This window comes from Loxodonta africana, chromosome 1 (genome assembly GCF_030014295.1).
Source record: "Loxodonta africana isolate mLoxAfr1 chromosome 1, mLoxAfr1.hap2, whole genome shotgun sequence".
Taxonomy (NCBI): Eukaryota; Metazoa; Chordata; class Mammalia; order Proboscidea; family Elephantidae; genus Loxodonta; species Loxodonta africana.
The window spans coordinates 13,358,867-13,384,285 of record NC_087342.1 but is presented as its reverse complement, the minus strand read 5'-3'; the positions used below and the strand labels follow the sequence as shown (position 1 = coordinate 13,384,285).

The 25,419-nt window shown below is 42.6% G+C and overlaps 2 protein-coding genes across 9 annotated transcripts in view; one reads left to right on the top strand and one right to left on the bottom strand.

The window, feature by feature from the left end:
• SLC49A4 (solute carrier family 49 member 4) overlaps window positions 1-4,906 on the bottom strand; it is a 121,281-nt gene extending 116,375 nt beyond the window's left edge. For all 6 annotated transcript variants that reach the window (XR_010322905.1, XM_064290892.1, XM_003412961.4 and 3 more), the window contains exon 1: window positions 4,540-4,906. Coding sequence is in view for 5 of the 6 variants with exons in the window: in XM_064290892.1 (XP_064146962.1) it covers window positions 4,540-4,891 (352 nt within the window). In the remaining variant the exon portion in view is untranslated. The remainder of the gene's footprint in view (window positions 1-4,539) is intronic.
• Window positions 4,907-5,188: 282 nt separating this feature from the next.
• HSPBAP1 (HSPB1 associated protein 1) overlaps window positions 5,189-25,419 on the top strand; it is an 83,414-nt gene continuing 63,183 nt past the window's right edge. The window contains exons 1-2 of one of the 3 annotated variants that reach the window (XM_064290577.1): window positions 5,189-6,571; window positions 24,255-24,440. In XM_064290577.1, the coding sequence (XP_064146647.1) occupies window positions 6,508-6,571; window positions 24,255-24,440 (250 nt within the window). In that variant the 5' untranslated portion in view covers window positions 5,189-6,507. The remainder of the gene's footprint in view (window positions 6,572-24,254; window positions 24,441-25,419) is intronic. The other 2 variants (XM_023551706.2, XM_003412823.4) reach the window with 2 other exon arrangements.

Sequence of the window (25,419 nt, the reverse complement as noted above, 5' to 3'; positions counted from 1 at the left end):
ATTGCTTCAACCAGTAGAGAATATAAAATTGAATTCACTGTTGAGTGACAAACGTATAAACCAAGCCCATTGCCGTTGAGTAGATTCCAACTCACAGAGACCCTATAGGACAGAGTAGAACTGCCCCATAGGGTTTCCCAGGAACGGCTGGTGGATTAGAACTGCTGACCTCTTGGTTACCAGCCTTTGAGCTCTTACCAAGAACTATTCAAGAACTCCTACAGTATCTAATCCATAATTTATCTGGTCATGTATAGTAGATGCAATCCTAATTACAAGGGCAGAAAACAAACATTTTTTCTACCATAACAAGGTTGACTAAACTTAGGTAACTATATTGAAAAATGCTCCTGATAAAAAGATAAGTAAAAAGAAACTACAAAGTAGCATTTTCTCCTACATTTAGCCAACCTTGTAAAGAATGACTACGAACTATCACAAATTGGAGGAGACTAAGGAGAAATAACAACTAAATACAGGATTATTTATTATTCCTAGACTGAATCCTAAAGGAGAAAACAGACATTAACGGAAAAATTAGTAAAATCTGAATAAAGTCTATAATTTATTTATTTTTATTATTGTACTTTAGATGAAGGTTTACAGAACAAACTAGCTTCTCATTAAACAATTAGTACACATATTGTTTTGTGATATTGGTTACCAACCCCATGATATGTCAATACTCTCCCTGGGTTCCCTATTACAAGCTTTCCTGACCCTTCCTGCTTTCTAGTCCTTGTGCCTGGGTTGGTGTGCCCTTTGGTCTTGTTTTGGTGTATGGGCCTGCCTAATCTTTGGCTGAAGGGTAAACTAAGCAGTGACTTCATTTCTGAGCTAAAAGGCTGTCCAGGGGCCATACTCTCAGGGTTTCTCCAGTTTCTCTCAGGCCAGTAAGTCTGGTCTTTTTTTCGTGAGTTAGAATTTTGATCTACATTTTTCTCCATTTCCATCAGGGACCCTCTATTGTGATCCCTGTCAAAGCAGTCAGTGCTGGTAGCCGGGCACCATTTAATTGTGCTGGAACTCAGTCTGGTAGAGGCTGTGGTAGTTGTCATCCATTAGTCTTCTGGACTAATCTTTCCGTTGTGTCTTTGGTTTTCTTATTCTCCCTTGCTCCCAAAAAAGGTGAGACCAGTGGAGTATTTTAGAAATTTGGTGAAGGGTAAGACAGTAAAGGCTATAATTTAGTTTAAAATCAAACAAACAAACAAACAAGAAAACCCAAGCAAACAAAACCTCCACTCAGTCCAAGAAGCCGTTCTTCAGCATTTAGCACACTACCACCACAACCACCGTCACCACTACCAGCTGCCATTGCGTTGACTTGGCTCATGGCAATCCCAGGTGTGCCGGAGTAGAACTATGCTTATCTAGCACACATTCTCTGCATAGTACTTGCTCTACCTAGAAGCTCTACACCTGTCAAGACACATCTTTCCAGGGCTAGATGCCTTTAATTGTTAGAAGGTTCTTCCTTGTATTGCTTCAAGTTACAATGGTTTGCAACTTCACTCAGTTAAGTTCTTCCTTCTAGAACTACATACATTAAGTCTAGTTCCTCTTTTGCTTGGTTGCCACACATTTTACATTCTGTCTCAAGTTTCCGTATGAAGCTTGACACACCCGTTTTCATCTTACATGTCGTGATTTTTATACCCTTTAACGTTCTTGTCACACAACTTTTAAAGTACTCCAGTTTGCCAATGGCCTTCTTAAAATTAATAATCAGAACTAAACACCAATGTAGAACATATCAAACTCTTTCTTTTTTGGTTTTGGATACTATGCTTCTATCCCTAAAACTTCCCCCTCCCCCTTTTTTGGCAATTACATATACTGTTAGTCATTAGCGAACTTAAGCACCAACAATTCTTCAGTCTTTTCCATATGGGTTACTATGCAAAACTTGTTGAGAAAGAAGAGAGCCCAGCTACTAACAAATAGTCTCTACTATTCTCTTCTCTCAAGAACAAATATCTGAGTGTGATGTGTAAGACAGGGAACCTTCACGGCCCAGTAGACAAATGGTCACCTGCTATCTTAGTCATCTAGTGTTGCTATAACAGAACACTATCTAACCATGTAGATCTCATGGATAGAACTGCCACTAATCCATCTCATTACATCATAGTGATAGCATTTACAACACATGGAAATCATATCAGATGACAATCATACAATACTGGGAACCATGACCTAGCCAAGTTGACAGATATTTTGGGGGGACACAATTCACGCCGTGACGTTCTACCCTTTGGCCCCCCAAAATTCATGTCCTTGCCACATGTAAAACATATTCACCCCATCACAGCGTAGCAAAAGTCTTAAGTCAACTCCAAATCCAAAATCCAAAAATTCTTCATCTGTGAAATCTAGAATACAAGTTATCTGCTTCCAAAGGTACAATGGTGCAACAAGCAGGTATAAGCTAGACATTTCCATTCCAAATGGGAGAAATTAGAGGGGAAAAAGGCATACTAGGCACCAAGTGCATCAACAGAACATATTATATTACCAGTCAAAGCTTCGAAAATAATCCTCTGTTCTCTGAGACTATTTACACAATGGCCCTGCCCTCTAGACTCTAGGTATTGGCCACACTCTCCGGATTCTGACTGGAGGGCCCTCGACCCTGGGCTTCAGACCTACCTTCCAGGCCCACCGGGACAGCAACTCTGCCCCCTCAGCTTTAGGCAGCCCCATTCTCCTAGTCCATTTGAGTGGTGACTCCACCCTTAGAAATACCAGAGGCCATGGCTCCACCCTTTGAAATGCCAGAGGTCCAGGCCATACCTTCTGAGACTGAAGCAGCTGGGCTTTTGTGTTCCTTGTCTCTTCAGCTTCTGCTTCCTGGTTCCTTGGCCTCTCAGCCCTCCGGCCTCACACCCCCATCTGTCCTGCTGGGGCAAGTGTTCCAAAGCTCTGTAGCTCCGTTAAGTGCCTGGAGGCATCCCACTCCGCCAGCAAACTTTAGCTGGAAGGCACTCAGCTCTCTTGCTCCATGGGTCTGCAAGCCTAGCTCCACCAATATGTGCCCAAAGGTACCCAACTTCACCAGGAGGAAGCCTCCTGCACACAGGGACTCAGCTCTCTCGCTCCATGGGTCAGCTCCAGCGGCACTGTCTGGCACAGGTCTCCTGGTTCTGCTGCTGCTGGTTCTCTGTCGCTGCCACCTCTCTGCCGCTGCCAGTCCTCTATCCATTCACAGGTTGAAACTGCTTCCATATTTTCGGTATCTGTTAGAGCAGCACCCCGCTCCCAGTACCAAATTCTGTCTTGGTCATCTAGTGCTGCTATAACAGAACACTATCTAATCATGTAGACCTCATCAATATAACTGCCACTAATCCAGCTCATTACATCATAGTGATAGGATTTACAGCACATAAGGAAATCACACGAGATGACAAAATGGCAGACAAACATACAACACTGAGAATCATCACCTAGCCAAGTTGACAGATATTTTTGGGAGACACAATTCAATCAATGACACTTGCAAACCTAAAGGACGGCTGTTTGAACCCACCAGCTGCTCTGTGAAAGAAAGATGCTGCAGTCTACTTCTGTAAAGATCTACATCCTTGGAAATCCTGTGGGGCAGTTCTACTCTGTTCTATACTGTTGCTATGAGTGATTTTTTTGTTTTTAATATGTCAGACAATTCGTACTTACCCCCAGTTTCTGAATCTAACTAAAAAACTCATTTCAACAAAACTTATGAAAGGTTAGGCCAACACAAAAATAAAGTAGTTCCCAAACATTATCCAACTAACGAATCTAAAATCTTCCCCAACAGCTTCTTGAAGGCAGCCTATCACTACCAATTTGCTGATACTGATATGTGTATAATTCAATGACTTATCGCTCAGTCCTGATTTCCTTTCCTCACAGAATCACAGTAGCAATCGTTTGTACAGTCTGTCCACAGCATCCCTCTGTGAGAGTCTCCACTCATCCACCAGCTTTATCTGAGAGTCTTAAATCTCAACTGAGGAAACCAAGTCACATGTGCACGCTTCAAAGCTGCCCTGCACCACCTTCCCCAAAGCGTCAGATCTGAGTTTCCCAACAGCTCTTCCTGGGTTGGAGTCATCTATTATGCAAAGCCAACTCATTTCCTTACACCTAGGCATCATCAGTCTATTTTCTGACCTTTCACCCTCAACATTCCCAAAGCCCTTTGAAGTTAAAGCATCCGTCAATTCCGTCAGGGGGAACAAACATACATAACACATGCGTGGGGATGCTCTGATGTCCACGGTATGCAAACACGAGCATTTAGAGATCGTGTAGTCCCTGATGTCCCATAATGGACAGCCGTGATAAAAACATACATATTTGCAAAGAAGCTTCTCATATTTGTCCCTTCAGGGACGGAGGGCTCCTGGCAGGAATGCGATGCCAGCAGCACTTCGTCACCTCACACAACCCTAAAAGCAGAGGGAGGGAGGCGGCCCGCGGGCCTGGAGACCGGCGGGCTCCGGGCTCCTCCAGGAGGGACGGCGTCGGCCGGCACTCCCGCGACCCCCTTACCTCTCTTGTCCATGAGCCACATGAACGCGAAGCAGGGCAGGAAGCCTATGGGCCCCCACAGCACCAGCAGCGCGATGTCCCAGCTGGAGAAGCCGTAGGCCTGGCGCGCCGAGTTCTGGATGGGGCCCCAGGTATTCCAGACCAGGCCCTGCGCGAAGGCGAGCAGCGAGAAGAGCAGCAGCACCAGCCAGCGGCGCCCGTACACCCGCCCGGGGCCCGGGGCCGCCGCCGGCAGCACCGCGGCCGCCGCCGCCGCCGCCTCCCGGCTTCTCCAGGCAGCCCCTGGCCTAGGCCCAAGTCCGGGCCCCAGCAGCGGCTGCCGCTCCTCCTCGCTGCTCCAGCTCGAGCCCATGGCCACGCGCGAGCCGCGGGGCCTCCGCCCGGCGCGGTCCGGCTCGCCGCCGACCAGCCCCGCGAAGTAGCAGCTGCTGGCGGTGGAGGCTGCGCTCGCTTTGGTCGCCCTCGGCCTCGCGGCCATCAGCCTGCGCCTGCGCCGCCCAAGCCGGCCGGTGGCTGGGAGGCGGGGCAGGCGGAGAGGAGGGTGGGGTGCCCGCCAGGTGCCGCCCCCCGGGGGGTGCTGGAGTGGAAACCGAGGAGAGGGGTGGAGGGGAGCCGGGGGCCCAGAGGGAGGAACTGGAAAGGCGAGGAGTGGAGCGACTGAGCCCGAGGAAAGGGCAACTCCCAGAGAGACTGTCCTGGGGAAGACTGAGCAATGAACCCCGGGTTGGCCTGGAGGAAGTGCCTCAGATATCCATCCTGTGACTAATAAACAACTCGGTGATCTCTGGTCCTTTAGTCTAATGGGTCCTCATATATTGGGTTCATTCTGATTTTTGTTGGGTTTACAACTTCAGAAATTATAGGAGGAGATAAGATAAAACGGAAGCGTAGTGAGAACCCAGGAGGTCATCGCATGAAAAAAAATTTTTTTTTTAATGTACAGTAAGTTCTGCCTGGTTTGTTACCTTTTTGTGTCTTACATACCCAATGAGGTTGCAAGGATATATATACACACACATATATACACATATATGTATATACATATAAACCCATATATACAACCTTATAATTTCATTGGGTATACAAACACACACAATCTTTCTACCCATTTTGCCTGTCACTTAATAGGCGAGCAATTAAGACGTGTTGATTAAAGCTGGAGGATTTCTGCTCAAAGGTAACCTATATCTATCTCCATTTACGATTTTGACCAGACGAAGAGGAAACAGAGGAGAAGGTGGAGGTCGTTGATTTCCTGATCAAGCAGCCGTTTATTTTGATATGCAAATCCAGAGCCTGACAGCTGCTGGTTCGTGTCCTTGAAAACCTTCATCAAGAGATCTGGCTTGGCTGGGTCAGGAAATGACTCATGGGGGTGCGATTAAAGGATACTTTGCCTGAGGTTTGTGTTGCCGGGCAGCACAAAGAGACCAGAGTCACACTGCTGCCAGCATGACAAGAAAGGTAGAAGAGAAGTGTAAGGAGCGTAAGCTATCACGGTATCCACGGTTGGTAAAAGCTGCTGCAGGACAACCAAACGCAGAGACACCTTCCACGGCCCCGAGTCCCTGATAAAAGCAAACCATCCGCCCTAAAACCCCGAGTACTGGTGGGTGGAGAAGAGCGCCAAGGTGGAAACGAAGGACCTGACTTTCTAGGAAGAGAAGCAGAAACCAACCCAAGAGATGATAACATTGAAAAAAGGCTAAGTTCTGGGGAGGGACCGAAAGCGCCACAACAGGGACCACGTGCTTGCAACCGAGGAACGAAAACAAACCCGCTTGGTCCCGCCCGGCGGCCGTCACCTGACCCCGCGCGCGCGCACGCTTCCGGGGGGAGCCTGGTAGTTGCTGGGCGTTCTTCCCGTTCGGCGGCCCCCGGCGCTGGGCTTTGTTACCGGGTCGGTACCCACGTCCCCTCCGCTGCCCTGCACTCTTGGGTCCCCAGGGAGCCCGCCTCGTAGTAGCTATGGCAGCAGGCCCGGGAGCGACCACGGGTGCGACCCCTGCGTCGGGAGCTGCAGGGGAGGAAGGTAGGTGCCAGGCTGAGTTCGGACGCTGAGTAGAAGCTGTGCCACCGCGCACGAGGCGTTCAGGGGTAGCCGGATCGAGCCCCTAGCCCAGGTCTCCGCGGCTGTTACGGGCCCTGCATTAAACTGTGAAGAGAGTGGTCTGTTTTCCGGTCGGCGTGGCTTTTCTCGAATTTTGACGTCAGATTTTTGGTCAGGGGACAGCCTCCCTCTTCCCGCATCCTAGCAGGGCCGTTTCACGTGTAAGGGAGTTTTGAATGTCAGAATGGATTAAAATTAAATTTGTGAAATTGGAGCTTACCCTTGAAGTAAATGGAAATATCTGGGAGTTCTGCAAACAGAAATATTGACCTATTTGTTTGATTTCTGTGGAACCCGTGAGGTTTGTGGGCCCATGAGCCCGAGACCTCTGGTGACATTTATTGAATGGTTGCTCAGTGCGTGACACTGTTCTGGACACTCCCAGGGGATCCAGAGACTTTTGCCTTTCCCAAGGAACTCCCAATTGGATGAAGGAGCCTGGAAAAATAAAAAGAATGGCTAACGTGTGGTCGAATGTGTACCATCAGTAGTACACCCTGGTTGAGGGCTTTCAAGAGGAGGAGAGATCCCAGTGGGGAAAATATAAATGGGTCAATGAGGATGTAAATTGATAAAAGTCTTAATGATTGGATGAGATTGTGACAGACTCAGGTGGTGATGGTGGGGACCTGGGAAAACACAGAGCGGAAAGCCCAGGATGGATGTGCTTGGAGGTCAAATAGTCAAGTTTGCTTAAAGTACAGAGTAGGACAAATTACTGAGAGGTAGATTTGGGGCGAAATTGTAATGTGCTGTGATGCCAGGGTGAAAAATCTGGGAGGCAGTGGGTGGCCATTGAAGTGTTTTTTGTTTGTTTGTTTGTTTTTTTACTTCATTTTGTCTTTTAAGAGAAATTATGTACCTCCTCAGAGGCCTTATTGGCAACAGTGTATAGAATGATTGGAATTAGGGATCCTGACCCTGGAGAAACTATTTAGGTTACTCAGATGTGGAGGAATGAGTGTGTGAGTAAGGTGTTGACAGTGGGAAAGAAAAGAAGCCAGTGAGGTATAGTGGAAGGGTTCTATATATTTGGAGTTAGGACTACCTGAGTTCGAATTGTGGCTCTGTCACTCACTAGCTGTGGAAGCTTGGGTAGTTCACTCGTTATTATTTATTGAGCACCCATTATGTCCCAAGAACAGAATAAATGTTTTCCCTCCTTTAGGATCTCCAACTCCAGTCTATTTTATACACAGTTACCAACCAGGCAGTCACGATTCCTGCTTTTTCAGTGCGTGCAGAGTAGAGAAGACAGGCTGTTACACATTTAATTATAGTAGGTGTGATCAGTGCTATGAAAGAAGCAGCACACCATGGGTGTCTGTCTCATCCAGGTTTCAGGGCTCAGGAAAGAGTTCTTAGAAAAAGTGACTGCCAAGCTAGGACCTGAAGGGTAAATAGATATCATGTAAAATTACAGGGCAAGGAGATGACCATTCTAAGCAGAAGAGCCAAATTACAACTTCTTATCTGACCACAAGCTCCTGCTTTTTATAGCATCGTTACTTAGGTATCCTAGGGAGATAATTCTCAAACTTCATCTAGAGCTCCACTTAATTGAGTCTTCCGTTTTCTGTCCATCTGCACCCCCTTCTCCAGTTTAGAGCTTGTCATGGTTTATCATTATAATCTCTCCCACAAAAACACAATATTCTCTTGTCCCTTCGTTTTATTCTGGCAGAACCCTTGCCCTGGATGAACCTAAACTTCTGCCCTCTTTGCACCTGTATGACTGAACTTTGTTGAAAAGGTCCTGAACAAATTGATTCTACTATAAAATGAAAAGGGCCAGCCTCTTGAAAAATCACTCAGCATGGGCCTGAGAGCCTTTAAATCCTCTTTTTCTCTGATAAGACTACTTTCTAACTTTTTCAAACAACAATCCCTCAAACTCTGTATAGTCTCTCTTCATCTCTAACTTCTAACTGGTTACTTTGCAAGTCAGACCAATTTTGCATCTAATCTGTCCACTTTTTTTCCTCCTTCATTATCAGGCTCTAGTCCAAATCATCATCGTTGCTTCCCAGCTTACTTCCCTGTTTCCTATGTTGTATACTTCCAACCTCTTCTCCATCTAGCAGTAAAAAATGACACTCTCTTACTTCAAATTCTTCAATGGATTCTCCTGCACTTAGAATAAAATCTTAATTCCTAACCATGGGCTACAAAAGTCCTTGGTCTGGGCTCTGCTGATGTTGCCAGTGGCAACACTTTCCACTCACTCAGCTCCTCCTATCTGCTTTTCACATAGCCGGCTTCTTAATCTTCAAGTTTCAAAGTATGTTATCTCCTGAGTCCTTACCAGACCACCTATCTAAAATGGCCATTATGACTTTCCCCTATCCCCAAAACCAAACAAAACCAAACCCAGTGCTGTCGAGTCGATTCCGACTCATAGCGACCCTATAGGACAGAGTAGAACTGCCCCATAGAGTTTCCAAGGAGCGCCTGGTGGATTCGAACTGCCAACCCTTTGGTTAGCAGCCGTAGCACTTAACCACTACGCGACCAGGGTTTCCCCCCGCCCCCCAACCTTAAAAAAAAAAAACTACAAAACCAAACCAGCTGCCATCAAGTCAATTCCAACTCATGATGACCCCGTGTATGCGGAGCAGAACTATGCTCTATAAGGTTCTCAAGGCTGTGGTCTTTCTTCCAAGGAGCCTCTGGGTGTCTTCAAACTGCCAGACTTTTGGTTAGTCCTCGAGTCATCTGTAATTGCTTGTTTATTATCTGTTTCTTTCAATAGACCTTCAGTACCTGAGGGCAGGGACTATGTCTTTTTCATTCACCACCATGTGCCCAGCAGCAGGTACACTACCAGGCACATAATGAGCACTTAATATGTATTTGTTGAGTGAATGAATAACGGAACCCAAATCCAAAGGCAAGAGGAGATAGGGCATGACATGGTCCAGGAACTCAAGAAAGTTGTGTGAAGGAGTGGTGAGAAGGAGAGATGGTAAAGAACACCTTATGTCAAGTTAAGGAGTCCAGACTTTGAGACAATGGGAAGTCTTTAAAGGGCTTTAAGTGGGGAAGTGACGTGATCCGGTTTGGTTTTAGGAAGATCACTCTGACTGTAAGGCAAGGATAGATTGGAGGGAGAAAGACCAAAGGACAAGGTACTTAACCCCTCCGAGTCTCAGTTTCCTCCTCTGTAAAATGCATGGTCTTGAAAATGAAAGATAATATGTAGATAACCCAGCTTTGTCTCTGGCAGGAATTAGGCATTCATGAGCCATAACCATTTTTATTATTAATAGTAAGTGCCAGCCTTGGTGACTGGTTGATGGAAGAAAAAAATTGGATATATCGCTGAAGTTTCCCAGCCTGAGAAACTAGGTGCGATTTAGGAAACTGAAGGAAAGGAGGTGGTTGGGAGCAATGTTGAGTTTTAATATGAATGCATGGAGTTTAGGTATGGGAGGATGATGCAAAAGAAGATGTCACCTATGCAGCTGGGGAAGAGGAGGTCATGTGGCTTCAAAGAATGTGGCAGAACTCACAGATATTAGGAGTAGGTTGTGGGCCCTAGGATTATTTAAACTGGTGGTGATTCTTTTTTTTTTTTAATTGAATTTTTTTTTCTAGTATTCACATACTAGAAAGTTCACATTTTAAAGTATACAATTCATTGGTTCTTGGTATATTCACAGGGTTGTACAACTATCGCCACAACCTAATCTCAGAACATTATCATCGTCTCAAACCCATTAGGAGTCAGTCCCCGTTCTTTCCTCCCTGTACCTGTTGCTCTTGAGTCGATTCCAACTCATAGGGTAGAACTGCCCCATAGGGTTTCCAGGGAGTGGCTGGGGGATTCCAACTGCTGACCTTTTGGTTAGCAACCAAGCTCTTAACCACTGTGCCACCAGGGCTCCACTCTGAGTTCCGCTCTGGCAATCACTAATCTGCTTTTTGTCTCTGTGGTTTACCAAAAACCAAACTCATTGCCGTCGAGTTGATTCTGACTCATAGCGTGGGTTTACCTGTTCTGGACATTTCATAGAAATGGAGTTATTCAACATGTGGCTTTTTGTGATTGTTTTCTTTCACTTAGCAGTGTCTTCAGGGTTCAACCATGTTGTAGTATGTATCACTATTTCATTTCTTTTTGTGTCTGAATTATATCCATTGCATGGATATATCACATTTCGTTTATCCTTTCATCAGTTCATAGCCTTTTGGATTGTTTCCACTTTTTAGATATTATGAATAATTCTGCTGCGAACATTTGTGTGTAGGTTTCTGTGTGAACATTGCAGTTCTGTTAGGGATATACCTAGGAATGGATTTGCTGGGTCATATAGTAACTCTAGGAGACCCTGGTGGCATAGTGGTTAAGTGCTACAGCTGCTAAACAAAGGGTTGGCAGTTCGAATCCACCAGACACTCTTTGGAAACTCTGAGGGGCAGTTCTGTGTTGTCCTATAGGGTCACTATGTCAGAATCGACTTGACGGCAACGGGTTTGGTTTTTTGACTTTTATAGTAACTCTATGTTTAACTTTTGAGGATTCCAGTGATTCTTAATTTTGAAGGCCTAAGGGAAAAAATCTGGTGAACAGTTTGAATCTGCTACCCAGAAAAAAAAACATTTTTTGCAGGTTACCTCAAATTTTCGTATTGAAGGATTCTCTGAATTCTGTCTGTGGAATTTTTGACCCTGCTTTAAGCTGTCACCTTCCCCAGAAACACCACTTTGGGGTCACTTTGAACAAAGCAAGTTAAATGAGCAAAATCTTTCTGTAAGAGAGGCTTTGCTTTAAATTAGGCAAGACTAATGTGAACAAAGGGTAAGGGAATTGCATACAGTAAATGCAAGTGAAAGGGTCAGTATGTTCGATAAAATAAATATAGTGGAGATCAAAGAAAAGTTTATTTTTAAGCAAACTTAATACCACGTCATTATAAAATAAAATATTTGAATGTACACTGTAAGTAGGGGACTCTTCATACAGAGAGGTAAAAGATAACCCTTGACCTGAATTAGCTTATAAATATAGTTTGGGAGAAAAGACAGATAAAAAGTTGTAGTTTAAAAGCTATCACAAGGTAGAATGCAATTAGCCGGGATATAAATATCACACATTCAGTGTTGTTGAGTGCTGAGAAGAGAAAGAACTAATACTAGTTGGATTGGTGTGCGCTTCATAGAGAAATTTTTTTGAAGGTTTGTTATGGTTTGAATATGAAAGTTAATGGGTAGATATATGTACGAATAGATATATGCACTCCCATGTTCACGATAGCAAATAAATGGAGACAACTTAGGTTTATGTCCCCATAAACAGACGAATGGATAAACAAATTATGGTACATACACATAGTGGAATACTACGTAACGATAAAGAACAATGATGAAGCCACGAAACATCTCACAACATGGATGAATCTGGAGGGAGTTAGGCTGAGTGAAATTAGCTGCAGAAGGGTGAGTATCGTATGAGACCACTATTATAAGAACTCAAAAGTTTTAAACACAGAAGGAAACGCTCTTTGATGGGTACGAGGGTGGGGAGGGAGGGAGAGGAGAATTCACTAACTGGATAGTAGATAAGAATCATCTTAGATGAAGGGAAGGACAACACACAATGCAGGGGAAGTTAGCACAATCAGACTAAAGCAAAAACTAAGAAGTTTCCTGAACACAACCAATACTTTGAGGGACAGAGTAGCTGGGGTTGCGGTCTGGGGACCGTGGTTTCGGGGGACATCTAGGTCAATTGGCGTAACAAAGTTTATTAAGAAAATGTTCTGCATCCCACTTTGGTGAGAGGCATCTGGGGTCTTAAAAGCCTGCGAGTGGCCATCTAAGATGCATCAATTGGTACTGTCCCACCTGGAGCAAAGGAGAATGAAGAACACCAAACACACAAGGAGAATATCAGCCCAAGAGGCTAAAGGGCCACGTAAACCAGAGACTCCATCAGCCTGAGACCAGAAGAACTAGATGGTGCCCAGTTACCACCAGTGACAGCCCTGACAGGGAACACAACAGAGAGTACTTGATGGAGCAGGAGGCAAGTGTGGAGCAGAACTCAAATTCACATAAAAAGACCAGACTTAATCATCTGGCTGAGATTGGAGGAACCCCCAAAACCGTGGCCCTTGGACACTCTATCAGCTCAGAACTGAAACCATTCCTGAAGCCCACTCTTCAGACAAAAATTAGACTGGACTATAAGACATAATACTCCTGAAGAGGGTGCAGATACATGAGACCAAATGGGCAGCTCCTGTCTGGAGGCAGGATGAGAAGGCAGGGAGGGACAAGAGCTGGTTGAGTGGACATGGGAAATACAGGGTGGGAAGGGGAGGTGTGTCGTCACATTATAGGGGTTGCGACTGGTGTCACATAATATGTGTATAAATTTTTGTATGAGAAATTGAGCTATAAACTTTCACCTAAAGCACAATAAAAAAAAAAAACTAGATATCTGATAAAGGATTTGTGTCCAGAATATATAATATATAAAGAACTCCTACAACTCTGTAATAAAAAGAAAAATAATCCAGTCCAAAAATGGGCAAAGAATTTGAATAGACGTTTAACCAGAGACAGCATATTAATGGCTATGAACATTTGTTGTTGTTATCAGGAAAATGAAAATTAAAACAGCAACAAGATACCACTTTACATTCAGTAGAATGGATATAATAAAAAGATTATAACAAGTGTTGGTGGGGGTGTGGAGAAATTGGAACCATCATACCTCTCTGGTGGGAATGTAAAATGTAACACCACCCAGTAGTCTTAAGAAATAGAAAGAAAAAAAAAGCAAATGGAAGAGACCATTTCTGGTAAGTGAGGGGATGAAAACCGAAGGCATGTTGGGGTGGAAGTATTAAGGCCGTGACAGAGAACACAGGTGAAAAAAGGAAAGTTTATGCCCACTGAGACCAGAGGGCAGGGATAAAAACAAGTGTTGAAGTGGAGAAGAGAGAGAGATCGTGATTTCAGTGTTTTCAGAAGCATAGAGCATGGCACCAACTAGAGTGAGGAAGTGGAGAGATGCACTGGAGGGTTGACAGTGAAGGCACTTTGCAATGGATGGTGTAGTGGGGAGGGTAATTATGAGTCAATAAGTCAGAGTGGAGCAGGAAAGAGCAGGTCCAGAACCCAAACCAAAGAACCAAACCCATTGCTGTCGAACCGATACCTACTCATAGTCACCCTATAAGACGGAGTAGGACTGCCCCATAGGGTTTCCAAGGAGCGCCTGGTGGATTCGAACTGCCAACCTTTTTGTTCGCAGCTGTAGCACTTAACCACCATGCCACCAGGGTTTCCAACAGGTCCGGGTGAGTATGAAATTGAACTGACGCTTTGAGACTGTTCCTGGTTATGCTCAGTAGCTCATTATGAAGAGCTGAGAAATCAAAAGATAGCTGTATTTGTGTCTCATTTTTTCAGGGCACATGCAGTTTGCATTTATTACATTGCATTATGCATTGTGTAAGGAAATAATTGAGTCGCATTTTTGTAGTATATTTTATATACCATATAATGAATTTTGTAACATCATCTTCATCTTGGCAAAGTATATTATTTTTTGAAAAGTTTTATCGTGATAAGAATATACAGAACAAAAACATAAGCCATCTCAACAATTTCTGCATATACAATTCAGTAACATCGATTATGTTTTTCAAATTGTGCAGTCGTTCTCACTATTCTTTTCCAAACTATTTCACCACCGTTAACATAAATTCAATATCCCCTAATCCAAAACACCCCATGTCCCGCTCCCTCCTATCCCTGGTGTCATGGATTGAATTGTGTCCCCAAAAAATATCTTGTTGACTTGGTTAGGCCGTGATTCCCAGCATTGTGTGGTTGTCCTCCATTTTGTGATTGTAATTTTCCTGTGTTGTCAATCCTAATCTCTGCCTGTGGTTAATGAGGCAAGATTAGATTATGTTAAAGAGGATTAGGGTGGGATTTTAACACCCTTAGTAAGGTCACATCCCTGATCCAATGTAAAGGGAGTTGGTGGCGGGGGGGGGGGGGGGGGCAGCACCACCTTTAATCTTACAAGAGATGAAAGAAAAGGGAAGCCAGCAGAGTGCTGGACCTCATACTACCAAGAAAGCAGCACCTGGAGCAGAACGTGTCCTTTTGACCCTGGGTTACTGCGAGGAGAAGTTCCTAGTCCAGGGGACAATTGAAGAGAAGGACCTTCGTCCAGAGCTGACAGAGAGATAAAGCCTTCCCTGGAGCTGGTGCACTGAATATGGACTTCCAGCCTGCTAGACTGTGAGAAAATAAATTTCTCTCTGTTAAAGCCATCCACTTGTGATATTTCAGTTATAGCAGCACTAGATGACTAAGATACCTCGTAACCACTAATAATCTTTGGTTTCTCTATATTTGCTTATTTTATATAAGTGAGATTATACACTATTGGTCCTTTTGTGACTGACTTATTTCATTCAGCCTGATGTTTCCAAGGTTCGTTCATGTTGTGGCGTGCATCTGGACTTCATTTCTCTTTCTGGCTGAGTAGTATTCCATTGTGTGTATATACCACATTTTGTTTATCCATTCACCTGCTGGTGAATATTTCGGTTGCTTCTACCGTTTGCCTATTGTGAAAAATGCTGCAGTGAAAATTGGTGTACAGGTTTCTGTTTGCCTTGCTGCCTTCACTTCTTCTGGGTATATACCTAGGATTGGGATTGCTGGATCATATGGTACTTCCATGTTCAACTTTTTGAGGACTCGCCACACTGTCTTCCACAATGGCCATACCATTTTACATCCTCACCAGCAATGGATGCAAATTCCGGTGTCTCCGCAACCTTGCCAACACATGTTGTTTTCCCTTTTTTCGTGTTGCCATTCTAACGGGGTGAGGTGGTATCTCATTGTAGTTTTGTGGAAGATGAGTTTTAATAAAGTTTTGTGCATTACGAAGAATGAGGTGTGAATTCTTATTGAATTAGTTATTCAGAAAACACTTATGTAGCATCAGTTTGTGCCAAGTGCTGAGCTTTAGCGTTTGCTGTACCATTCTGTGTATCATTAATTTCACTTAAAATATAGATTTACTTTTCTTGATTTAGGCTTAGGGCTGGTATTGCCTTTTGTTACGTATGGGTCAGATGTTTTCGGTTCATAAAGGGGTTAAACTGGGGAAGAGAAGACAAATTTTCTGGGTTAGCTGGGCAAGGGTTACAAGCGTAAGGGAATGGGAAGAAGCTAAAGGCTTATGAACCTTGGTAGCTCTCCGACATGTAACTGTCTCCTGTGCCCAGCCAGAACCTGCTTCAGCGTTCAGTACCACAGCAAGTACAGGTAGTGAACGGGTTACGCCATGTTATGGATTGAATTGTGTCCCCCCAAAATGTATATCAGTTTGGCTAGGCCATGACTTCCAATATTATGTGATTGTCCACCATTTTGTCATCTAATATGATTTTCCTATGTGTTGTAAATCCTGCCTCTATGATGTTAATGAGGCAGAATTAGAGGCAGTTATGTTAATGAGGCAGGACTCAATCTACAAGATCGTGTCTTGAGTTAGTCTCTTTTGAGATATAAGAGAGAGAAGTGAGCAGAGAGACAGGAGGACCTCATACCATCAAGAAAGCAGCACCAGGAGCAGAGCGTGTCCTTTGGACCTGCGGTCCCTGTGCCTGAGGAGCTCCCCGACCAGGAAAAAATTGATGACAAGGAACCTTCCTCCAGAGCTGACAGAGAGAGAAAGCCTTCCCTCGGAGCTAGTGCCCTGATTTTGGACTTCTAGCCTACTAGACTGTGAGAGAATAAATTTCTGTTTGTTAAAGCCGTCCACTTGTATTTCTATTATAGCAGCACTAGATAACTAACACATGGCTATAACGATCTCAGTACTTCAGTTTATGGTTTCTTCAGTGACCCCACCTTCTAACCCTTGAAATCCAACGGGTGTGTGACTGTTCATCATTTTACTTAAGCATTATATTACCTTTCAGGAAGTTTTCTTAGTTTGTATTGGCATTTTTAAGTAGTGACTTTAAAATAAAAAATTATCTTTGGTTCAAGTTTTACCATTTGGTTTTTGGTACAAATACAATCATTTTATTAAATAGCACTTACATAATACCGTCAGCATTTTTCTGACATGGTCCAAATGTTCATTATTTTTTATGCTAATATCTCCCATTCCTAATATTTACCATTCCAGAAGCTTTTAGATTTCTTGTATTTATACATACACACACACAATAGTTGTCATGTTGATGAAACCATTATATACGTATATGGGCGCAGCTGTGGTTCAGTGGTAGAATTCTCAATTTCCATGCAGGGGACCTGGGTTCAAATCTTGGCCAGTGCATCGCGAGCACAGCCACCACCTGTCTATCATTGGAGGCTTGCATGTTGCTATGATGCTGAACAGGATTCAGTGGAGCTTCTAGACTAAGAGAGACTAGAAGGAAAAGCCTGATGATCTACACCTGAGCAATCAGCCAGTGAAAACCCTATGGATCACAATAGCCTGACCCCATTGTGCATATGGTTGCCATGAGTTGGGGGCTGAGTCCATGGCAGCTAACAACAGCTTATACGTATGTGTGTATATGGATATATGTATATATATATATACACCAATATGTGTGTATATGTATATTTACCTAGACACGCACAAATATATATTCGAAAATAAATTAGCTTACCATGCCAGGACCCAGTTTTTATTTATGCTGAAACTTTATGGTGAGTCTCTCTGTTGTAACTTCTGACTTATGTTACCTTCTAAAAGACTTTGTGGGCGTGTGCGTGCGTTGTCATGATTTTATTATTCCGTCTTAGTCTGTTATGCAATGCACTGAGCCCCACTTAAAAAGCATTTAATGAATAGTTGAAAAGTGTGTTGCCGAGGTGCCAAGAAATCCTTATTGGAAAAAAAAGAAAAAAATTTTTTTTTTTTTTTGGAGCCTGGAAATCTCTGGGTCACAGCAGAGGGTTGACAGTAAAAATACCTTCCATTTATACAACAACATTCAGTTCAGTAAACACTTTCATCAGTTTACCCTCGAAACAGTCTTTCTTGTGGTACAAGGTATGAACACAGTGTAGAGTGCAGTCACTTGGGGAAAGTAAAAGGAGTTGGAGGAAGGGAACCTTTAAGAATTACTGAGGCGGCTGTTCTGCTTGTGGAACGAGCAGGGGCTCAGAGTCTGCAGTTCGTTAGCTCTGTGATCATGAGCAAGTCACTGTGTTCTAAGGGTTTTATAGTTTTAGCTCTTACATTTGAGCCTTTGATCCATTTTCAGTTAATTTTTGTATATGGTGTGAGGTAAAGGTTAACTTTATTCTTCTGTCTGTGGATATCCAGTAGTGAAGAGACCGTTTTTCCCCTAAATCATCCTGTCACCCTTGTCAAAAATTAATCGATGTAGATGTATGTATAGTTTATTTCTGTGCCCTCAATTCCATCCCATTGATCTATATGTTTATTCTTATTCCACAATGTTTTAATTACTGTAGGTTTGCAATAAGTTTCGAAATCAGGAAGTGTGAGTCTTCTAACTCTGTTCCTCTTTTTCAGGATTGTTTTGACTCTTTAGAGTCCCTTGAAATTTCATATGAATTTTAGGGTTGGATTTTCCATTTTTGCAAAAAAGGTCATTGAGGTTTTTGATAGGGATTGTATCAAATCTATAGGTTGCTTTGGGAATTATTGCCATCTTGATAGTATTAAGTCTTTCACTCCATGAACACAGCGTGTCTTTCCATTTATTTAGGCTTTCTTTGATTTCTTTCAGTAGTGTTTTAACCTTCCAGTAGACTTTTAATAAGTATAATTTTTCCATTAAAATTGTATCTGACATGAGAGACACGAATTAACTTCAATTTCAGAATCTTTGTTATATTCGTCAGTAAACCAGAAAACCAAACCCATTGCCATCGTAGTCGACCCTGTAAGGACAGGAGTAGAACTGTCCCATAGGGTTTCCAAGGCTGTAATCTTCATGGAAGCAGGCTGCCACTGAGCAGTTGGTGGTTTGAACCACCAACCTTTCAGTTAGCAGCTGAGCTCTTAACCACTGTGCCAACCAAAAACCCGTTGCCATCGAGTCGTTTCCAGCTCAGGGCTCATTATGTTCCTCAGTACTAGGAGACTGTCGTGAAAACTTGGTAAGTTTTCCTGTGCTCGTCTTGAATTCTAAATCTCAGATACAAACTGAGGCCAAGTATTAATTGACTGGAACAGATTGCCGGCAACAGAGAATTAGGTTTCCAAGTATCTTGTACTTTGCATTGATTAAAAAAAAAAAAAAATTACTGAGAAAAAAGGCAGTTTGCTTTTTGATGGTGTTTTGCTATCTCCACAGAATTAGTTGTATCTAGGGCTGTAGTAAATTGACGGAATAACATTGTACATTTGAGGGAGAGAAGCCTGCTGTGGAACACCTAGATCACGAATCTGTTTTTCCAGCAGTTTCTAAGTCATCTAGTTAGAAATTGCTGCTTACTGCAAGTTTAGACTAAATATACTTATCTTTTAAAGGCTGTCAAAGTTGCTTCAGAATTTTTATAGCTCTTGGCAGATATCCCTGGAATGGAATGACTGGGTGCACCCCTAGGCTATTTAATTAATGCGATATAGCATTGCACTCTTCTTTAAAGGAAATGGTAATACTTAAATTTGTTCATTTAATGGCCCAGTTCATTGTTGATTAAACCATCAGAAGCCAAATTAGTTCTATTTCACAAGCAGCTGATTGTTTTATGTCACTGGTGGGCCTGAAATTCTCTAAGTACGCTTATTTCCCTTTATGGTGAACATTCCGCCGCTCCATTCTGCGTACGTTTTATAGTACTTTCCATTCATTTAGCAAATGTTTGGGCGTTTAGTATATGTCAGTCACTGGGCCAGGTGCTTTCTCAGCAAATTTTAGTTTTTAGGGCCTTGTATTAAATAGTCTCTGGAATGTCTGTGATTTTTAGATCAGTCATTAAATATGTTCTTTTTTTTTTTTTTTTTTAACATTAGAGAACAATATTTATATACTTCTTTAAAGCTATCCCATCAAAACAGTACTCACGTGTTACTAATGCCAATGTGCTGATTTGGGGAAGAGTACCAGACATATTTTACCCAAAGATGAGCTTCGTTTTGAGAACATTCAAAGTCATTTGATCTCTTGGCTCTGGTTTAAGATACTCAGAATAAGTAAATCCCCACCCTAAGGGGACTGGTGTTTCATTTTTTTCTCTGCCCTTTAAAGTTCTAGAAGCAAGATGTTCAAAGCTTGGGTATTTTACAAGTTTAGGATTGAAAGAATGCTCTGGTGGGTCAGATAAGCCGTGATGCAGCCAACCTAAGCTACAAAGCACTTTATAGAGAGAGTATCATTGTCCTTGAGAATAGCAGCCTCATGAGGTGAGGTGTTATATCAGTAATGAACTAATAGCAGAGCCTTGCTTATAAGGGTTTATTTTCTGTATAAAAGGCTTTAGGAAGTAGAAGTTCACTGGTGTTTCAGTGGCTCTAAGGTGGACGAACATCTGCGTTCTTTTGGCTGAGGTCTCCAGTGCCCCAGGCGTTTGTCTTATGCATCCGAGATGGCTGTTATGCTCTCACCATTATGTCTGCTTTCTAGGGAGCATGTAGGCTATGAGGATAAGGGCAGAAAGGCCAACTCAGCAACTTGTAGATACATCTCTGACCACTTCTGTTTGCAAAGGAGACTGGGAAATGTTATTTTCCTTTTATGCCTGTTGCCCAGAGTTGTGTTAGTAAGGAAGAAGAGAATAGGTATTGGGTAGGTAGGCAGCTAGCAGTCTCTACTGCAGATATAACTGCCCCCCACACACCCCAAAACCTTCCTCTTTCCCTAACAAGACGCATGAATTTGTCATCTTTGAGTCAGTCTAAAGCTTTTCTGAACCTACTTATCTTTTCAGGTTATATTAACTCTTCTATGAGTTTTCAGTCCTAGTTTAAGTCCCACAGTTTTAATTCCCTGGAAACAGAATTGTGCAGTACGGAGATCACTGGACTTGGACTCAGGGGACTTGATAACTAGTTCATCACTGGTATGTTGACGTCTGACATCTGAGTCTCCATTTCTTCCCTTGAATCATGGGAATAAAATACTTTCTCTGCACATTTCCCAAGTTTCTGATAGTATCTGATGAGCACTTTCGATGTATAAACAGTAAAGTGTTATACAAGTGAATATGTAGTATTGTAATGATGATAATTTTTAAAGCAAAGTCTTCCCACCAAGGACTAGCTGTTGCTCCTGACTTCCTTTTTTCCTTATGGCAAGTCACCAAGTCTGGAAACCCCAGTCTTAACAGCTACATCTGCCTCCTACCCCACATCTCTTTGGTTGTAATGTTCTTTGACATTATTCTGTTAGTATTTCTCTATTTCTACCAGCTCTGCCTCCCTCGCTGCCACCCTTGTTGTTCAGGGCCACATTATAACACTTTTTGCTTGGCTATCACTATAGCTTTCTTAGGCAGTTCCACTCCCTGCCCACCCTTCCTATCCCATGTCTCTACACATTTCTTTATAGCCATTATATTTGTTTTAATGGATGTACTGTATCATGGAACTGTTACATAATAATTTAGTAAATGGAAATCCTGGTGGCATAGTGGCTAAGTGCTACGGCTGCAAACCAAAGGGTCGGCAGTTCAAATCTGCCAGGCACTCCTTGGAAACTCTATGGGGCAGTTCTACTCTGTCCGGTAGGGTCGCTATGAGTCGGAATTGACTCGACAGCACTGGGTTTGGTATGGTTTAATTAGTAAATATTTTTCTGCTTTTGGATGTTAGGATGTTTATATTTTTGGTGTTGCAATATGTTGTTGTTGTTAGATGTCCTTGACTCGGTTCCAACTCATAGCGACCCTATGTAAAACAGAACGAAACACTGCCCCGTTCTGTGCCATCCTCACAGTCATTATACTTGAGCCCATTGTTGCAGTCACTGTGACAGTCCATCTCGATGAGGGCCTTCCTCTTCTTCACTGACTCTCTACTCTACCAAGCATGATGTTGTTCTCCAGGGACCGGCCCCACCTAATAACATTTACGGTAGTGGAAATTTTGTGTGTACGTGTGTGCGTATGTATAAAACGTATATATATATAACTTACGATTAATTGTTTTGTTAGAGCATAGTCCTATAACAAAAGTTACTGGGATAATGGGTGGTTCTTTGAGACTTCTGCTTAATTTTCCTAGTTCCTTCCCAAAAGGAGGGTTCCAATTTATATGCAACCAACAAGAAAGTATATCATGACTATAGTATAGCTTTATCATAGTTTAAAAAAACTTAAAAAAGATATTAGAAATGCACCTTGCTCATTTTCATACATGTGAATCCAGGAATTCCAAGTCTGGGAAGATTTGGTGCCTTACAATCTGGATAACCTCGTGCTTAGGTTTGTAGCCTGGTGCGTTAGTTTCCTAGGACTGTTGTAACAAGTTTGGTGGCTTAAGCAAAAGAAGTTTCTTCTTTTACAGCCTGGAGGCCAGAAGTCTGAAATCAAGGTGTTGGCAGGATTAGTTCTTTCTGGAGGCTTGCGGGAGAATCCATTCCATGCTGCTCCCAAGTTTTTGATCTTCTGGTGGCTTTCAACAATCCTTGGCGTTCCTTGGCTTATAGAGGCATCATTCCAATCTCTGCCTCCATCCGCATGGTCTTTTTCCCCTCGTATCTCTGTGCTTTCTCCTTTTCTGGAGGCCTGGTGGTGCAATGGTTAAGCATTCAGCTGCTTACCAAAATGTTGGCTGTTCGAATCCGCCACCTGGTCCTTGGAAACTGTATGGGGCAGTTCTGCCCTGTCCTGTAAGGTTGCTGTGAGTCGGAATTGACTCCACGGCAACAGGTTTTTGGTTTTGTCTCTTGCCAGGACACTTGTGATTGGATTTAGGGCCTACCCTGATCCAACATGATATCATCTTGAAATTCTTACCTAATTACATCTTCAAAGACCCTTATTCCAAAGAAGGTCACATTTTGAGGCTCAGGTAGGCATATTTTTTATGGGACACAATTCAGTTCACTATACTCTGCCCTCTGAATTCCCAAATCACGGCCATCCACTTGCAAAATACATTCGTTCACTCCATCCCTACATCTGCAAAAGACTCAATCGAGTCGTTTCTGACTCATGGTAACCCTATAGTGACCCAGTAGCAGCCCTGGCGGTGCAGTGATTAAGAGCTATGGCTGCTAAACAAAAGGTTGGCAGTTTGAATCCACCAGCCGCTCCTTGGAAATCCTGCAGGGCAGTTCTGCTCTGTCCTATATTGTCGCTATGAGTTGGAATCGACTCAGTGACACCGGGTTTTGGTTTTCTGTGTTCTTCACTCTGTATATTCTCCAATTCTTCCACCTGTCCTTTCCCTCAAAGCTTCAGAACTGATTTGCTCCTCACTTGGGAGCAGTGGCTGTGTCTGAAGGTACCAGAGTATTCTCACATGTTTACGGTAGAGGGGTTAGAACCTGTCTACCTTCACCTAGGGCTTTGAAAAAGATTCCAAGGTTTTGCACTTCCTGTCTGAGAAAGGAGGCCAAATTGATTTTTTTTTAATTTTCACTTTCTTAAAAAATACAAGTCTTTCATTTAGACCAGCACAAATTACTCAAGTTCCTCAATGAATTCCTCTCCCATCCCGTTTCCTTTTACCAGAAAATATGGAAGACAGTTGGGTGGTGGAAAAATCTGTGTTATTTATGGCCTTTTCTTAATTTTTCAGTGATTACAGATTACGTAACTGAAATGGAGGTTTAATTGATTGTTCTTGAGGTTCATAAACATATGTGGTAGGAGTCTGAGTATGAAGCATTTTTAACCGCCCTCCCCCCGCCCCAGCGCAAAGAGCCTTCTGTCTTAAGATGTCTTTAAAGTGAAATTTAAACCTGCTTTTTTATTTAAGGAATTCTAGTCTTTCCTTATAGGGTCGCTGTGAGTCGGAATCGACTCGATGGCAGTGGGTTATGTTATAGTCTTTACTCTCCCACCCAGGGTTAACATTTCATGGTTCTGTGAAATTTATTTAAGCATTTCCTCGGAAAGTTACGGCGTTTGTAGATCCATTTGAAACCTAAGATTAACATCAATTCCACCTTAACACATCTTTTATCTTTTTAAATCTTGAAGTAAAAATAACTTCCTCCTCCCAGACTGACTGCTGTGTTCATTCTTTCATGTGCCTCTTTTTTGGCTTAAACATGTGATGTACCAAGTAGAATTGTTGCTAACTCCAGCAACTTGAGTTGTTCTAGAGTAGTTCCCTTCAGCGTTTCACACATAAACTTCTATTTAGGAGATCATATTTTCAATTTTTTGCATCATTTAAGATTTATAGAAGTAATTGGAAAACTTTTTCCACTAAAGCTTCAGTTTTAACATTGAAAATTGTATTTACTGACATTTAAAATTTAATATGAGAAGAATTATTTAAGAATTCTAGCCCTTTAAAGCCAAATGTTACATAAACAGGAAAAATGAAGTGTAAATGCGAGGCAATTTCATAGAAAGATTGACCATAAGACAAACGATATTAGCTTTTTTTTCCTTCAGATTATACGAAATAATTTTATAGTTGTCTATCTGTTGCTTTTATTTCCCTCCCTAGGTGCACGTGTTAAACCTTTCACACCAGAGAAAGCAAAAGAAATTATAATGTCTTTACAACAACCTGCAATCTTCTGTAACATGGTCTTTGATTGGCCAGCACGACACTGGAATGCCAAACACCTTTCCGAGGTCCTTCGTGGAAAGCAGATACGATTCAGAATGGGAAGGAGGAACACAGATACAGGTAGGACTATAGGTAGCCAGAATAATGTCTCCTCAATAGCTTTCCTACCTTCTCAGCAGTGGTTTCCTTATCTCTAGAGAATCCTTTATTTCTAATCGTTTTTTTTTTATTTGACCATTCACTCTACGGAGATGAAAATTTTATTGGAAGTTTCAGAAGGCCAGTTTAGCCTAAGGGTTGGTTGGTTTGTTTTTAAGACTAACTGGTCTATAGTTTACAATATGTATTTGTTTATGTATCTGTTCATGTGTTATATATGCACGTTTCTAGACATTGTGCAAACAGTTAAGGACTCAACTACTGGCCGAAAGGTTGATGGGTTGAACTCACCCAGAGGTGCCTCAGAAGACAGGCCTGGTGATCTTCTTGTGAAAGGTCACAGCCTTGAAAACCCTATGGAGCGGTTCTATCCTGCACACATGAGGTTGCCATGAGTCAGTCTACTCGATGGCATCTAACAACAACAGCACTGAATATGGTAGATATTTAATATTTGTTCTGAGGGTCTTCTGGGTGAGTTCAAACCATCAGACCTTCTCTTAGCAATCAAATGCTTAACCATTTGCCCAGCCCAGGAACTCCTAGATATTTGTTCATGTGCTATTATTGATATTCCCACATTATTGAAAAAAAAATGCTAATCTAATAGTCCCTTCTACTTCTGACTCATGTAGAATGTGTCTTTTTATTTGTGGCTTCAGGTGCTATTTATGATGCTTAGTCTTGGTTGTAATTTTATTCCTCCGCCTTGTCAGCTGCCTGACCCGTATTTGCATTGCACAAAACATGAAACATACGCAAACCTGCTTTTTTCGTTCTCTTAAGTAACTCGATTTTGCCTTTTCCCTCGTCTTCCCTGAAAACTTCTAACATTTCATGTCTTTGACATATAGTGAGATAAAGCAGTTACTGTCAACTCTAAAGTGGAGTTAACATACAGGAAAAAAACAGTGCTGTAACTAATCAAAAGACTCCATAC